This window comes from Cynocephalus volans, chromosome 15 (assembly GCF_027409185.1).
Source record: "Cynocephalus volans isolate mCynVol1 chromosome 15, mCynVol1.pri, whole genome shotgun sequence".
In the NCBI taxonomy this organism is placed as follows: domain Eukaryota; kingdom Metazoa; phylum Chordata; class Mammalia; order Dermoptera; family Cynocephalidae; genus Cynocephalus; species Cynocephalus volans.
This window is the reverse complement of record NC_084474.1, coordinates 96,301,480-96,319,527: the sequence shown is the minus strand read 5'-3', so window position 1 is coordinate 96,319,527 and position 18,048 is coordinate 96,301,480. Positions and strand designations below refer to the sequence as shown.

The following is an 18,048-nucleotide window of genomic DNA, read 5'->3' as shown; positions in this document are numbered from 1 at the left end:
AGCAGGAGCCCGTTGAGTCTCCCTTCTTTCCTTCCTTCCTTCCTCCCCAGAGGGTGCCGGCCTGCTAGTGCTGACGAGTGATGTCATCACCTCTCCTGAATCCCTGTGCTCTGCTAGTGGTAATTCCCAGACTGTGTCAGCATGGACTGAGAAAAACCAACTTTAGCTTGAAACCAAACCCCAGACGGGGGACACTGGAGACCCCAGAGTCACTGAGGACACCTGCATGGCCCTCAAGCCAGCCTGCAGGACCAGCCATGCCCACTTCCAGTGCCCATGGAGTGAGGCTGTGTGTACGGCAGTTATCTTTCCCTTTAGATTCAAAACTGACAGGACGTAACCAAATATGGAGGATTAGAAAACTCTAAAATTCCATTCCTCCACCAATGTCAAGATTAGGCTGGCAGGGGGCTGGCCTGTGGCTCGCTTGGGAGAGTGTGGTGCTGAGAACACCAAGGCCACGGGTTGGGATCCCTAGATAGGGATGGCCGGTTAGCTCACTGGGAGAGTGTGGTGCTGACAACACCAAGTCAAGGGTTAAGATCCCCTTACCAGTCAGCTTTTTAAAACAACAACAACAACAGCAACAACACCACCAACAAAAAACTATCAGGCTGGCAAAAACCATCATAATAAACTTTTTTGGATCTCCAGGATCTAATAAAAGAAACTTACAATAGCCAGGGGAGTGCTTCATGAAGAAAGAACCTGCAAGTAAATTTTGGTAAGAAAACATTGTGGCAATTGAACTTTTTAAAAATCCTGGCATGCCTTGTAATGTTTTGATGATTTTTTGACAACTAGACATTTAAAATATTATAGTTTGGTAACTCTGGAAATCAGATTCTTCCTCCTCCCTTGGATTTGTTGCTGCTTGTCATGAGTTGTAGTTGTTGCTTAGTGACTTTTCTAAAGACTGTATTCTTTATTGTGTGTGCTTGTGGAAGTGTCTGTTCACACACATGAAACATGGAAGTTCCCATCCCTGTGGACACCTATCATCTCCCACTGCTCAGACGGCTATAAGGACAGTGGTCTGCACTCCTGGTATGGCTTGCTGGTGCCAGAGGGAGCAGTATGGACAAAAATGCAATCTTTTATAAAGCAGTTTTGTAATCTCATTTGTAGAATTTTATTTTCAGAGTCACTACATTATAATATTTTAAATGTCCAGTTTTCAAAAAATTAGAAAGCATTCAAAGAAAGAAGAAAATATGGCTCATTTACAGAAAAAAAAAAAAAAATTTAATAGATACTATCCCTGAGGAAGCACATATACTGGGGTTACTAGATGAAGACTTTGAATCAACTGTCTTAAATATGCTCATTGAACCAAAGGAAACAGGGATAAAGAACTAAAGTAAACTAGGAGAACAATGTCTCACCAAATAGAGAATAGCAATTAAGAGACAGAAATTATAAAAAGGACTCAAATAGAAATTCTGGAGCTAAAAAATACCAGAACTGAAATGAAAATTTTATTAAAGAGATTCAACAGCAGATTTGAACAGGCAGTAGAAAGAATCAGCAAACTTGAAACTAGGCCCATGGAGATGATCTAGTCTGAGGAATAGAAGGAAAAATAAACAGAGCCTAAGGGAACTGTGGGACACCATCACACTCCAGTATACACATAACGTGAGTCCTGGAAGGACAGGAGAGATAGCAAGGAGCAAAAAAATTTGAAGAAATAATGTCTGAAAACCTTCCAAATCTAGTGAGAGATATAAATCTACATATCAAAGAAACTCAATGAACTCCAAGTAGGATAAACTCAAAGAGATCCACAGTGAGACACATTATAATCAAATTGTTGAAAAACAGAATCTTGAAAGCAGCAAGAAAGAAGTGACTCATCATGTATAAGGAATCCTTTATAAGACTAAAAGCAAATTTTTGATCAGAAACTATGAAGGCCAGAAGGCAGTGGCATGACATATTTGAAGTGCTTTAAGAAAACAAACAAACAAACAAACAAAAAGCACTGAAAAACCTATCAAACAAGAATTCTATATCCCATGAAACTGTCCTTCAAGGATGAAGGAAAAATTAGGACACTTCCAGATAAATAAAAGCTGAGGAGATTCATTGCTAGTAGACTGGCTGGCAAGAAATGCTGAAGGGAGTCCTTCAGGCTGAAATAAAAGGAAACTAGGGGCCGGCCCGTGGCTCACTCGGGAGAGTGCGGTGCTGATAACACCAAGGCCCCGGGTTCGGATCCCATATACGGATGGCCGGTTCGCTCACTGGCTGAGCGTGGTGCTGACCACACCAAGTCAAGGGTTAAGATCCCCTTACCGGTCATCTTTTAAAAAAAAAAAAAAAAAAAAAAGGAAACTAGGCTAATAAATAAAAGTAACTGGAAGCCATGTGAAGAAATAAAGAATACCAGTAAAGGGATTCTTTACTATATATACTATAGGGTCCCCCAGTTCCCCTTGCTTCTGTGTCCTGACCAAAAATCACAAAATGCCTTGACTGCTCTGTGACTCAGTCAGCTGCAGGTTTTTCCCTACAGGCTTGAACCAAAACTGGGGCTTTGAGCATTCTCAGGCACTAGTGAAGGTATCTAGGTCCTTGCCCAAAACAGTGAAAGAAACTGGTCCCAGCCCTGAGCCAAATTCCTCAAACCCTCCTACCCTGACCCTTGCTATGGACATACCTAGATAGAACACCCCTTTCTCTCACGTTCCATCATGAGGAGATGCTGCAGGACTCTGTATGTAAGTTCCCCTGGTCAATGCTCGGGACTGGTCACCCTGGCATTCAGGGCTTCTTTGGAATCCCGACTGGCTCCATCTTGGGACAGTTTGGGGCACTCCCTCATGGGGACTCCCCTGCCATAGCTCTTGGGGAAATTCTAGCCGTGGGTTTGGTGGAAGGAAACATATAAATGTAAAAGCCAACATTATTGTGTTTTTGGTTTGTCATTCCCATTTTTTTCCTACATGATTTAGAAAATGAGTCTAAAAAACAAAGCTTTTAAATCTATGATAATGGGTGCTGACTATATAAAGACGTCACTTGTGATAGTAATCACATAAAGGGGAGGACAGAGCTATATAGTATTTGTATATTGTATGTATATTTTGCATACTATTGAAGCTAAGTCGCTATCAATTTCTAAACTAGATTGTTATAAATTCAAGATGTTAATTGTAATGCCCAGAGTAACCGCTAAGAAAATAACTAAAAAGTATACAGAAAAAGGCATGAGAAGGGATCAAAATGCTACACTAGAAAAAGTTAACTAAACACAGAAGAAGAAAAATGGAAAAATTGAGAAACAAAAAAGACATGCGACATACAGATAACAAACAAGAAAATGGCAGAAATAAGTCATTCCTTATCAGGAATGTCTCCTAATGGATTAAAATCTCCAATCAAAAGACAGAGATTTGCAGAACGGATTAAAACAACAACAACAACAACAATCCCAAAAACCCATGATCCAAATATATACTGTCTACAAGAGGTTTGTTTTAGATCCAAAGACACAAATAGGATAAAAGTGAAAGAATGGAAAAAGATATTTCATGCAAATAGTAACTAAAAGAGAAAGGGGTGGCTATACTAACATTAATAGATTTTGAATAAAAAATTTTTACAAAAAGCACAGAAAGACACTATATATAAATAAAAGGTACAGTATGGCAAGAAGACATAATAGTTATAAACCTCTATGCACTTAGACCCTCAAAATACATGAAGCAAAAATTGACAGAATTGAATTGAGAAATAGACAGTTCTACAATAACAGTTGGAGATTTCAATACCCTACTTTTAGTAACAAATAGAACCAGACAGGAGACGAATAAAAAAATAGAGAACTCGAGCCATCCAGCAAGCCCACTAGACCTAGCAGACAGATACAGAACACTCCGTCCAACAACAGCACAGTACGCACTCTTCTCGAGTGCTCATGCAGCATCCTCCAGGAGAGACCATATATTAGGCCACAAAAAAGTCTCAATAAATTTATTTATTTCATTTGTTTGTTTTTTGGTGGCTAGCCAGCAGGGGAATCTGAACCCTTGACCTTGGTGTTTACAAGGCTGAGTTCTAGTCAACTGAGCTAACTGGCCAGCACCCTCAATAAGTTTAAGAAGATTAAAATCATATAAAGTTTTGTCTCTGACCACAATGAAATAAATGTAGAAATCAATAACAAAAGAAAATCTAGAAAACTCACAAGTATGTGGAAATTAAACAACACACTCTTAAATAATGAATGGGACAAAGAAATCACAAGAAAAATTAGAAAATTCTTGGAGACAAATGAAAAGGAAAACACAACATATCAAAACTTATGGGATGCAGTGAAGGCGCGCTCAGAGGGAAATTTATAGCTGCAAATGCCTATTAATAGAAAAGAAAGATCTTAAACCAATAACCGCACACCTTGAGGAACTAGAAAAAGAAGAAAAAATTAAACTCGAAGCTAGCAAAAGGGAGGAAATAATAAAGATTAGAACGGAGATAAATGAAAGAGAAGACAGAAAAAAGTAGAGAAAATCAATGAAACCAAAAGTTGGTTCATTGAAAAAAATCAGCATAATGGACAAAGCTAACAAGACAAAGGCTGCTTCAGAGTCCCCTTGAAGCCCAGAGGGAGGGGCAGGGCACAGACACCCCCCTCGCCGAGACTGTCACCCTCCCCTCCACCAAGATGCTCTCATCAACCGACCAGTGACCCTGTGTTGCCAGTTCCAGTGCTCGGCTCTCAGGCCTCATTGTACTTGCGGGTGGTCTCTCCTCCTTGTTGAATCCCTGTCATGGTTTGGTGTCTAGGTCCTTGGTCACCTGGCTTCCTCCCAGCATCCAAGGCTGTTGGCCCCACCTCATCTGCCTTGCTGGGGGTGGCCCAGGCTACCCCTTGGATCTGCTCCTCCTTGGCAAGCTAATGCAGCCTGGCCACTGGGGATGGCCCAAGCGCCACCAAAACCCTTGCTCACCTCCTCTCCCCTGGACCCCAGACTCACACCCTCAACGGCCACTTCTTCCCCAGGTTCTGATGGGGACTGCAGCTTAGCACTCCTTCAACCCCTCTGCAGCCCCAGCACACTGTCCCTGTCACCAGGCCTGCCTGCTCTTTCAGTAGCTCAGGCCCAAGACGCTGAACTCAGACTCAACATTTCTCTTTCACTCACACTTAGCATCCAATAGATCAGAATTCGAGCACATGGACCAACAGCACTGCCCGACGTGATCTGCACCACCGTTACCCCACCTGGACTGTTGCAGAAGCCTCCTGGCTGGTCCCCTGATGCAACTTTGTCCCTCGAACATCAACCAAAGCCCTCCAGTTAAAATGCTTACCAGCTCACCATCTCATTACAAGTGCTGGGTCATACAAGGTCCCCTATGATTTGGCCCGTGACCTCTCTGACCTTATCCCCCCTTCCACCTTTTCTCTCCCTCCCTCCCTCTGCTCCAACCCCTTGGGTTTTTTTGCTGTTCCTCAAATGCTCCAGGCACACCCTTGTCTTTAAATTGGCTGCTCTCTCTTCCTGGAACACTTGCACCACCCCTTCAATTGTGACCTCCCCAGTGAGGTTTTCCACCTAAGTCACCAGCTTCCTCCACCGAGTCCTCCCTTTCCCCTTTTCCTAGACTGTTTCCCCCTTAGCGCTATCACTCTCTGAGATACTCTTTCCTTACTGGTTTGTCCTACCTCTCTTCATTAGAACAAAAACTCCACGAGAGCAGGGTTTCTCCTGTTTACGGCTGTCTTCCCAGTGCCTAGACCAGTGCTTGGGCCACAGAAAGTGCTCAGTAAATATGAATGAGTGCTTTTCCTGCCCGCTCATCTCAAACTTTCAGACCCAGAGAGAAGCGTCCCAGAAAAATACCCAGTGTGCCATGGGGCCATGGAGATACCAGGAGACACTACATGCAGTAAGTCAGTGTCATCTCTTCTACGGCAGAAACAACAGACCTCCCAGCAGCAAGAAGCCCCCCTGCCTGCTCGACTGATGGCAGCAGTGTGCCTGGGTACCTCACTGCAGAAACCAGTGCCATGTGAGTGGTCCACCACAGCCACTGCCACTGAAAATGCCACCATAAGAGTGGCTCACTGCCACAGAGCAGCCACCACCACCTTATAGGTGTCCCGCTGACCACTCGTTGGCATAGACAGAAGAAAGTCACCAGTGGAGCCCATGGAAAGAGGTGAGCGAGTGCAGACCTGCGACCCAGTGGCCCAACCCACAGGGGGAATTACACTGCCACATGCGGCAGCACACCTAGGGGTGGGAGGAACGTGTGCCACCCACGAGACTGCCTTGATCTGAGGAGAGACACATGCAGAACCCACACCCTGAGAGTACAGAAACCCAAGACACTAAAATAGAACAAGGAAGAAAATTCCCAATCACCACCAACCCATCCCCCAACCGGGGGAAGCGAGGTCCCAGGAGGAACCTCTGCCTAGGAAATAAGAAAGCAAAACCCCACTCAGGGTCACCCATTGAAACTGAGGAGCTCCAGTATACCCCAATGCACCCATGAAGGTCACAGGACGTTAGCCAGTGTGCCAACAAGCCCTCCCAGGGTCACCCATCCTAGCCAAAGAGCAACAGGAACCCATGTGCTTCTCCTGAGAAGCCAAGAACTTGCCCACATCCTTGCTGACCCAACACGGAGTGCTAACCTCAGCGAGGAATCACTGAGTACCCCAGCGCCTGGGCCATGGAGGCACTCGCATGCAACTCCAACGTTGAATATGCCTGAAACACCCACACAGAGACTACACTGCTGTGTCTACCTGGAGCCAATACTACAACAACCACCCACCGTCAATATAAAACTCATCTACAGGAGGAAGTGTCTGTAGTCAAAGCCCACTCCAGGGTAATAGGAGAAGCAACTGCTCTATAAATGACAAAACATCAATGTAGAGATAACAGAAATATGAAAAATCAGGAAAATATGACACCACCAAAGGAATACAGTAATTCTCAAGTACCAGGCCTTACAGAGCAAGAAGCCCTTGAAGTGACTGAAAAGGAATTCAGAGCAACAATCCTAAGGAAATTCAATGAGATGCAAGAAGACTCAGATGATACAACAAAATGAGAAAAACTATTCAGGATCTGAAGGAAGAAATTTACAAAGAGATTAATACCTTAAAAAAGAATGTGGCAGAACTCCTGGAGCTGAAGGATTCATTCAAGGAAATAAAAACCACAACTGAGAGCTTAAGTAGCAGGTTAGAGCAAGCAGGAGAAAGAATTTCTGATCTTGAAGATGGTCTTTTTGAAACATCAAGGTAGACAAAAAAAAAAAAAAGAAAAGAAAAGAAAAAGGAAAAAGAAAGGAAAAGGAAAAAATAAAGAAAATCTAAGAGAGCTAGCAGACAACCTTATGCACACAGAATCCCATTCCAAAATTTCAACATTGTGAAAATGTCCATACTACCCAAAGTGATTGCATCAGTCCATTTCCATTGCTTGTAAAAAAAATACTTGAAACTGGGTGATTTATAAAGAAAATGAAATTTATTGCTTACAGTTTCTGAGGCTGGGAAGTCCAAAGTCCATCTGGTGATGGTGACAGTGACCCAGGGGTCTCACATTGCAAGATGGTGGAAGCAGAGAGATCAGAGAGAGCAAGAAAGAGACTTTCCTCTTCTTTTAAAGCCCCCAGAACCACACCCCTGGCCACTATTTTTAATCCATTCACTACTGCACCGTCCTACAATCCAATCACCTCTTCAAGGCTCCACCTTTCAACTACCATAATAAGATTTCCCACCCTCTTAATGGTAGGGGCTAAGTTTCTAATACATGAAATTTGGGAGACACAATTCAAGCTTCAGTGAGTTTTTTTGGGGGGGACATAATCTACTACAGCAATCTACAGATTCAATGCAATCCCCACAAAAATACCAATGACATTCTTCACAGAAATAGAAAAAAAATCCTAACATTCATATGGAACAACAAAAGACCCTGACGGAGTTCGGATGTGTTGTCCCCTCTAAAACTCATGTGGAATTTTGATCTCCAATGTGGCAGTGTTGGAAACTGATTGAGTCATGGGGGCGGATCCCTCATGAATGGATTAATGCTCTCCCTGGGGGAGGGGGGATTAATGAGTGAGTTCTCACTCTATTAGTTCCCATGATAGCTTGTTGCTTAAAAAAGACCCTGGCACCTTCTCTCTCTCTCTCTTGCTTCCTCTCTCTTGCTTCCTCTCACCATGTGATCTGTTCATACCCGCTGGCTGCCTGCCACTTTCTGCCATGAGTAGAAGCAGCCTGAGGCCCGTACCAGATGCAGCTGTCCCAGAGTTGTAAGCCAAATAAACCTCTTTCCTTTATAAATTACCCAGTCTCAGGTATTTCTGTTATAGCAACACAAAACAGACTAAAACAGACCCCAAATAGCCAAAGCAATCCTGAGCAATAAAAATAAAGCCAGAGGCATAACACTACCTGACTTCAAATTATATTACAAAGCTATAGTAACTAAAACATCATGGTACTGGCATAAAAATAGACATTTGGACCAATGGAACATAATAGATTACCCATAAATCAAACCACACACTTATAGACAACTGATCTTTGACAAAAGCAACAAGAACATATATTGGGGAAAAGACTGCCTCTTCAATAAATGGTGCTGGGAAAACTGGCCCTCCATATGAAGAAGAATGAAACTAAGGCCGGCCCATGGCTCACTCGGTAGAGTGTGGTGCTGATAACACCAAGGCCACGGGTTCGGATCCTATATAGGGATGGCTGGTTTGCTCACTGGCTGAGCATGGTGCTGACAACACCAAGCCAAGGGTTGAGATCCCCTTAGCGGTATAAAAAAAAAAAAAAAAAAACAGAATGAAACTAGACCTCTATCTCTCACTATATACCAAAATAAATTCAAAATGGGATTAAAGACTTAAATATAAGTCCCGAAACTATAAAATTCTTCAAAGAAAATATAGGGGAAACACTTTAGGAAGTAGGACTGGGCAAACACTTTATGAACAGGACCTTAAAAACACAGACAACAAAGGAAAAAAATAAACAAATGGGATTATATCAAGCTAAAAAGCTTCTGCACAGGAAAAGAAACAATTAACAGAGCAAAAAGACAAACTGCAGAATGGGAGAAAATATTTGCAAACTATGTACCTGACAAGAGGTTACTATTCAGAATATACAAAGAATTTTAACAACTCAACAGTAAAAAAAACCCTGATTTTAAAAATGGGCAAAGGAACTGAACAGGCATTTCTCAAAGGAAGATACAAAAATGGCCAACAGACACATGAAAAAATGTTCAAGATCATTAAGCATCAGGGAAATGGCAAATCAAAACCACATTGAGATATCATCTTACCCTACTGAGATTGGCCATTATCAAAAAGACAGAGAAAAACAAATGCTGGCAAGGATGTGGAGAAAAGCAAATCCTCCTCCACTGTTGGTGGGACTGTAAATTAGTGCAGCCATTATGGAAAACAGTATGGGGTTTCCTCAAACTACAGATAGAACTGCCATATGATCCAGCAATCCCACTGCTGGGTATATACCGAAAGGAATGGAAATCATTATTTCAAATGGACATCTGCACTCCCATGTTTATCACAGCTCTATTTACAACAGCCAAGAGTTGGAATTAACCTAAATGTCCACTGATGGATGACTGGACAAGGAAAATGTGGTGTATTTACACAATGGAATAATACTTGGCTGTAAAAAAAAAAATGAAACTCTGCCCTTCACAGCATCATGGATGATCTTGGAGAAAATTATGTTAAGTGAAATAAGCCAGGCACTGAAAGAGAAATACTGCATGCCCTCACCCATAAGTGGGAGTTAAAAAATAAACAAATAAATTAAAAAAGAAAGAAAGAACAATCACAATAATTCATTGAATTTTCAAAAGGAAAGAACAGAACTGAGGCCACCAGAGGTGGCAAAGGGGTAGGGGAAGGGGGATTAACAAGAAATTGGTAAAGGGCCACAAAAAATTATTACATTGTGTAATGTTGAATATACTAATTATCCTGATTTGAGCATCACATAATGCACACAGGTATTGATATTCAATGTTGTACCCCACCAATATGTACAATCAATTATGTTTCAATAAAAAAATTAAAATAAATTAGAATGTAATGAGTGTGTATATGAGCAAAGATGAAACTTGACTCTAAAATAAAGTGGTCAGGACAGAAATTGAGGCCTACTTTTGTACAAAAGAACTCAAGTTTGTGCCCCCAAGCATTGTGAGCTTAATATGACTGCAGAATAAAGTTTTCATAGAATGACCTTATAAACTGATCACTGAGACAGTCATAGGGGATACCCAAAATTCAATCAGATACCATGTTACTATCTGAAAGAATGTGTCACCCTTAGAATACAAACAGTGCAAGACTGATCAGGGTCTACAAAAATCAATTGTATTTCTATACACTTGCAACGAAGAATCCAAAAATGAAATTGAGAAAGCAATTTAATTTATAGTACCATCAAAAAGAGCAAAATATTTAGTAATAAGTTTAACAAAAGAAATACAAAATTTATACTCTGTAAACTGCAAATACTGTTGAAAGATAAAAGATCTAATTAAATGGAAAATCACCTTATGTTCATGGGTTGGAAGACTTAATATTGTAAAGATAGCAATACTCCCAAATCAACCTACAGAGTCAATGCAATTCCTGTTAGAATCCCAGCTGGCTTCTTTGTAAAAACTGACAGGCTGGTCCTAAGATTCATATGGAATTAATTACAAGGGACCCAGAATGGCCAAAGCAATATTGAAAAAGAGAAAAGTTGGAGGACTCATTTCTGGATTTCAGAACTTACTACAGAGCTATAGTAATCTGTGTGGCACTGGCGTAAGGACAGACATAGAGATCCACGGGAGTCCAGAAATGCATTATGTGCCTACAGTCAACTGATTTTTGGCAAGAGTGCCAAGACTATTCAATGGGGAAAGAATAATCTTTTCAACAAATGGTGCTGGGACAACTGGGTATTCATTTACAAAAGAATGAAGTTGGCCCCTACCTTACATTGTCTACAAAAGTTAAATCAAAATGAATCAAAGTCGTAATTGTAATAGCTAAAATCACAAAACTCGTAGAAGAAGAGATAGGGCTAAATCTTCATGACCTTGGATTTAGCAATGGATTCTTAGATATGACACCAAAAGAATGAGCAACAAGAGAACAGTAGATAAACTTGACTGCATCAAAATTAAAACTTTTGTGCTACAAACGAAACCATCAAGAAAGCAAAAACACAGCCACAGAATGGGAGGGTACGCGTGCAAATCACCTGTCTTATAAGGGGCTGTATCCCGGTACATATAAAGGACTCTTACAACTCAACAATAAAAAGACAAATGGCCCAATTGAAAAATGGGCCATGTATCTGCATAGACATTTCTTCTCAATGAAGCACATGAAAGAGGCTCCACAGGATTAGTCACCAGGGAAATGCAAATCAAATCCCCAATACATCACCACTTTACACCCATTGGGATGTAATCAAAACGTCAGATGAGGGGCCAGCTGGTTAGAACGTGGTGTTATAATACCACGGTCAAGGTCAAGGGTTCAGATCCATCTACTGGCCAGCCGCCAAAAACAGAACAGAAGTCAGACGAGAACAAGTACTGGCAAAGATCTGGAGAAATCCGAACCCTCGTGCATTGATGGCGGGGATGTGAAATGGTGCAGCCGCGTGGGAAAACGGTCTGGCAGTTCCTCAGACGGTTCTACTTAATGAGTTACCAGATGACCCAGCAATTCCACCCCTAGATATAGACCCAAGAGAAATGAAAATGCACGTCTGCACAAAACTCACACAGTCGTGCGTCGCTCAGCGATGAGAGTGAGTTCTGAGAAGCGTGTCCTTGGGCGGTTTCCTTGTCGTGGGAACGTCACAGAGGTACTCATGCAACCCTGGACGGTACGGCCGTTGTGGTCTTCCGAACCACGGCCACACGCGCAGACCGTTTCCCGAAATCTCCTGGTTATGCGGCGCATGACTGTGCACGAAAGTTCACGGCGGCATTACTCATGACAGCCCAAGTGTCCGTCACTAATGAATGGACACACAAATGCGGCACGTCCGTGCGGCGAACTGTCACTCAGCCCCAGAAGCCGGGAAGTCCCTGACCCTGACCGGGGCACGGCTTCGCGCCACCACGCGGAGTGTGCAGCACAGGCCAGTGCGTGGACCAGACGGTGCCAGGGTGCCCGTCCTCCCCGCCGCCCGGGACGAGGCTCCGAAGCCAGCCTCCCGTCGCTCAGTCCCACACCCCGCTGGCCAGGAGCTCCACTTGGACCCGTCCTCAGTGTCGCCAGTGCGGCCGCCCCACGGCGCCCCTCCCAGGCCGGGCGGGCGCGCTCGGGGGAAGGACGTGGCCTCCCGAGAGACCAGGCCGGACGCACCTCGGGGAGACGACGCGGCGGCAGCGGCGGGCTAGAGGGACCCCAGCCCCGGAAGCCTGACGGAAGGGGCGGGCCCTGGGGCGGGGCCTGCGCAGCGGCGGGAGGTTAGGGACCCCCAGAGGGAGGCTGGGGAGTAAAGGCTGCTCAGGCCGAGGGTCCCAACAGGTGGGGTGGGGGGAGAAGGGGAGGGTGGAGATGGGTCCTGAGGGGGAGAGGTCCTGAGGGGGAGGGTCCTGAGGGGGAGAGGTCCTGAGGGGGAGGGTCCTGAGAGGAAGGTCCTGAGGGGGAGGGTCCTGAGGGAGAGGTCCTGAGGGGGAGGGTCCTGAGGGGGAGAGGTCCTGAGAGGAAGGTCCTGAGGGGGAGGGTCCTGAGAGGAAGGTCCTGAGGGGGGAGGGTCCTGAGGGGGGAGAGGTCCTGAGGGGGAGAGGTCCTGAGGGGGAGGGTCCTGAGGGGGAGGGTCCTGAGGGGGGAGAGGTCCTGAGGGGGAGGGTCCTGAGGGGGGGAGAGGTCCTGAGGGGGGGAGAGGTCCTGAGGGGGAGGGTCCTGAGGGAGAGGTCCTGAGGGGGGAGGGTCCTGGGGGGGAGAGGTCCTGAGGGGGAGAGGTCCTGGGGGGGAGGGTCCTGGGGGGGGAGGTCCTGAGGGGGAGAGGTCCTGAGGGGGAGAGGTCCTGAGGGGGGAGGGTCCTGAGGGGGGAGAGGTCCTGAGGGGGGAGGGTCCTGAGAGGGGAGGGTCCCGAGGGGGAGGGTCCCGAGGGGGAGGGTCCCGAGGGGGGAGGGTCCTGAGGGGGAGAGGTCCTGAGGGGGAGGGTCCTGAGAGGAAGGTCCTGAGGGGGAGGGTCCTGAGGGAGAGGTCCTGAGGGGGAGGGTCCTGAGGGGGAGAGGTCCTGAGGGGGAGGGTCCTGAGGGAGAGGTCCTGAGAGGAAGGTCCTGAGGGGGAGGGTCCTGAGGGAGAGGTCCTGAGGGGGAGGGTCCTGAGAGGAAGGTCCTGAGGGGGGAGGGTCCTGAGGGGGGAGAGGTCCTGAGGGGGAGGGTCCTGAGGGGGAGGGTCCTGAGGGGGGAGAGGTCCTGAGGGGGAGGGTCCTGAGGGGGGAGGGTCCTGGGGGGGGAGGTCCTGAGGGGGAGAGGTCCTGAGGGAGAGGTCCTGAGGGGGAGGGTCCTGAGGGAGAGGTCCTGAGGGGGGAGGGTCCTGGGGGGGAGAGGTCCTGAGGGGGAGAGGTCCTGAGGGGGGAGGGTCCTGGGGGGGGAGGTCCTGAGGGGGAGAGGTCCTGAGGGAGAGGTCCTGAGGGGGGGGAGAGGTCCTGAGGGGGAGGGTCCTGAGGGAGAGGTCCTGAGGGGGGAGTATCCTGAGGGGGGAGGGTCCTGGGGGGGAGAGGTCCTGAGGGGGAGAGGTCCTGAGGGGGGAGGGTCCTGGGGGGGGAGGTCCTGAGGGGGAGAGGTCCTGAGGGGGAGAGGTCCTGAGGGGGGAGGGTCCTGAGGGGGGAGAGGTCCTGAGGGGGGAGGGTCCTGAGAGGGGAGGGTCCCGAGGGGGAGGGTCCCGAGGGGGGAGGGTCCCGAGGGGGGAGGGTCCCGAGGGGGGAGGGTCCTGAGGGGGAGAGGTCCTGAGGGGGAGGGTCCTGAGGGGGGAGAGGTCCTGAGGGGGAGGGTCCCGAGGGGGGAGGGTCCCGAGGGGGGAGGGTCCTGAGGGGGAGAGGTCCTGAGGGGGGAGAGGTCCTGAGGGGGGAGAGGTCCTGAGGGGGAGGGTCCTGAGGGGGGAGGGTCCTGAGGGGGAGAGGTCCTGAGGGGGGAGGGTCCTGAGGGGGGAGAGGTCCTGAGGGGGGAGGGTCCTGAGGGGGAGAGGTTCTGAGGTGGGCAGGTCCTGAGGCGGAGGGTCCTGAGGCGGAGAGACCAGGCCAGAGGGAGAACAGGCCCCTGGGAGGGGAAGGAGGCTGGGGCCGTGGACAGGCCTCTGGTTTGCGGAAACCCTGGTGGGGAGGTGGAGGGAGGCCGCGGTGGAGCAGGAACTTGCTGCAAAGAGGGGAAGGCTGCCGCTGCCGGAGGAAGCTGCTTCCAGTCTGCAGCCCCCCAGAGAAGACGGTGAGGAGAGCAGGCAGCGGGCCGGGAGCTGAGGGAGGAGTGGGGAGGGGCACAGGTGGCAGGAGCAGCCACTGCCCTGCCGCCTGTCCTGTGCTAGCCACTGTCCCTCCCTGACAGTCTGTGCCACCCTGACTCGTCACCCGATCTCTGCTTTCGGGAGCCAGGTGTAACCAGTGCGGGTGGGAGCCCGTTTTCAGTGCAGTCACTGTTTCAGTGTCTTGCACCCTGGGCTGCATCCTCATTTCCTCTCCTCCGCTAGTCCAGCATTCCTGCCTCCCATCATCTCCCATGTCCCAGAGGCATCCAGTGCAGGGCTCTGAGCCCTCAGGAGCAGGAGGCCCTGCAGCCCGGACCCTGTCCTGGCTCCACTCCCATGTGCCCTGTGCATGGGGCCAAAGTCTGAACCTCTTGGTGCCTGTTTCTTCCCAGTGAAGTTAATTTGGCCAAAGGCCGGGCTTTACTGACTTCCTGCCACGCACGTTACCCACTCCGACCAACAGTTGTGCTTTCCGGCTTGCTCGGAAGATCGCTCCTGGCCACCTGGTCTTCAATCCTCTTCCGGTTCTCTGGGACACTGGCCTCTAGTCTCGCCCCACCCCACAGCCTTCCTGGTCTCTGCTTCCGTCTCGTGGGTTTTAACTCTTGCTGAGCCTGCCTGCCTTCTCCCCCCACGCCTGCCTCCAGGCCACCAAATGCTGCTGGAGGGGGCTGGGCAGTTAACCCAGCTGGTTAGAGCACAGTGTGGTAACACCAAGTTCAAGGGTTCTGATCCCCTTTTGGCCAGCCACCAAAAAAGAAAAAAGTTTCCAGTTAAATGCTGCTGAAGAAGGCAGGAGGTTGGTGGCTGCTGCCTTTGTAAACCCCACAGATGGCCAGTGCCATTTGGCCCACTATCCAGCCAGACAGACCTCCCAGGTTCCCCTCTCAGTTTCTTCCCCCATTTTCACTCTATTTCAGACATTCCTCACCTTCCCCACATCACCCTTGTTCTCAGAGAATGACATTTTTACAGAGAAATCGAGGCCATGGTTCTGGGGTTTCCTTAGCTTCCCACCACCTGGTATTTACGCTCAAACTTCCCTTCCTCCTCCCTTTCCAGAAAGTGGAAGAAAGCCTCTCCAACCCTAGAAAGTAACCCTTTTCCATATTTCTGTACTGGGTGGTGGTGAAATCAATCTAACCAAGTAACGGGTGCCAAGTCATTGTTCCCTAAAGGCTGTGGATGTTTTTAGTGCTTTTCTTGCTTGACCTCATAGCAGTTTTTACCCTGTGGAGACTCTGTCACTTTTGAAGCTGTCTCTTGGCTCCTATGACATTACGCTTTGGAGATTTCCCTTCCCTCTATGGATGCCGCTTTGCCAGCTTCTCTTCCAGTTCCCACTCGGGGCTTGTCTCTCAGTGCCTTCTTCTGGTACCTCTCTTCCCAGATGGTCTCGCCCCCTCTCACGGCTTCAGTTATCAACAACTCTTGAATCTTTTCTCTCCAGCACTGACCTCTCCTCTGAGCTTCAGACCCGCATCCCCCCTGCTTCCTCGACACTCCACGTGGATGTCACGTGGACGTCTCAAAGTCAGTTTGCTCACAACACAACTCATTTTCTTCATCTAAAACTGCACTTCCCTTCCCCAGGCTCACCCGTAACATTTGTGGGGGGCGGGCAGGAGCACAGATGGAGGCCCACAGATCATATGTCAGAGTGCCTAAAAGTTATCACTCAAGCCAGCTGTTTTGTTTTGTTTTGTTTTTTCTAAAAAGATGACTGGTAATGGGATCTTAACCCTTGACATGGTGTTGTCAGCACCACGCTGTCCCAAGTGAGCCAACCCCGGCCATCCCTATATAGGGATCCGAACCTGTGGCCTTGGTGTTGTCAGCACCACACTTTCCCCAGTGAGCCAGGGGCCAGTCCCTAAGCCAAATGTTAAAGTACGTTCCATTTTCTTACCCTGACAAGCGAACCTTTGTAACAACCTGGAAGTCAGATTGGAATTTAGAGTTCTTGAATTCCCTGGAGTTCTGTGCAAGGAGGTGGTGGCTTGGGGACAGCTGGGCGTGATGATGGGGAGAGGAGAGGGCCAGGCAGGCAGAGCAAAGTGCAGGGTCTGTCGTAGAGGGCAGGCGGCTGCAGGGGTGGGTGGGCTGTGGGCACATGTGGACAGGAAGGAACACAACCGTCCCCAGGACAGGAAGGACGTTGCAGGAGGGGAAGTGGATGTAATAACCGCCGGCGCTTTGCCCTTACTGACCTTCCCCACTGACCGTGTCAGCCACGGACTCCTAAGGCCGTATCCTGGGAACTTGCTGCCCCCAGGAACTCTCCATCTGGTATCTTCAATGCCAGCCCTTCTCTGCCTGCGGCTTTCCATTCCTGTCACTGCACTCAGCTGTCCTGGCCTCCGAGTGCCCTCCGAGTCTCAGTCCCTGTGCTCCAGGCCTAACCCACAGATGATCACTTCAACATTTCCTGCCACGTCTTTGCCATTCTACTGTCTCACCCTACTCTAAATCTTCTCCAGCCTCAGGGCTTCCATCACACACTAGCAATTCCCAAACCTCAAGCTTCAGTCCAGGTCTCTCTCCTCAGCTTCTAGACTTGGTTGTCAATTGCCTGCTGGCCATCTCTAACTGGACAATATGGGGAAGGTGCTAATGGTGCGGGATGGGGAGGCTGAGGATGAGGAATGGGAGCAGGGGTGGGGAGGCTGGTCCACGTAGTGGACCCAGTAGGGCAACACATTTGGATTCCTGAACTGGGAAATTCTCAGTCTACCGAGCTGCTTGGAAATTCGGTCGAGGGGAGGAATGTGCGCAGGGCTCCTACCATCAGGCGAATGGGATTGGGACTTCACTTTGCCCTTTCATCCTCATGGCCCTGTGTCCTCATGCTCCTCCCCGCTGTGGGCCAGTGTCCCGCAAGTTTGAGACTGCCTACACGCTGCCCCCGTGACCTTCCAAGACCTCAGCGTGTGGCATCTCTCCTCTGTGGGCAGCCTCATCCCTCCCTCTTGCTCTTCTTTGACCCAGGCCTCTTACGGTTACCCTGGTGCGGGGGAGAGCCTGCCGCCACCTCGCTGAGCCCGCTGCTGAACGCAGTGATGCCGAGGTCGCCCGCCTGAGTCTTGATGGCTGCCTTGAGCTCGTGGTTCTCCCGAATGAGCCGCACCAGCTTCTTTAGCTCCTCATTTTCCCGCACCAGCCTCTCTATCTGATGCCGGAGCCCCTCGTAATTGGTGAGTAGAGACATGCCCTGGGGTAGTGGGAAGAGTGCGGCCCACAGGAGGGCACTGCACCTGGAGGTTGCCCAGGGCCCCGGGCCTTGCCCGGGATAAAGGAGCATGCAGAGTCTGCAAGGCTGGCCCAGCGGCCCTGGGTATTGTGAGGTCAGAGGCTGTGCCCTCCTCCTTGCCCTCTCTGCTCTAACAGGCTCAACTCTCCATGCCTCCAGGCCTATGCCCAGGCCCTGCCTCCCTGCCTCAGCCAGGAATGTCCTGACCCCTTCCCTGTCCAGCCAACTTCACTCTCAAGGTGCCTCCTCTGCAAAGCCTCCTTTCCCCCACT

General features: G+C 48.8%; 1 protein-coding gene across 1 annotated transcript in view; it reads right to left on the bottom strand.

Annotated features, from left to right (window-relative positions):
• SPATC1 (spermatogenesis and centriole associated 1) overlaps window positions 1-17,734 on the bottom strand; it is a 31,544-nt gene extending 13,810 nt beyond the window's left edge. The window contains exon 1 of the mRNA XM_063080171.1: window positions 17,530-17,734. Coding sequence (XP_062936241.1) covers window positions 17,530-17,734 — 205 coding nt within the window. The remainder of the gene's footprint in view (window positions 1-17,529) is intronic.
• Between the last annotated feature and the right edge of the window lie 314 nt (window positions 17,735-18,048).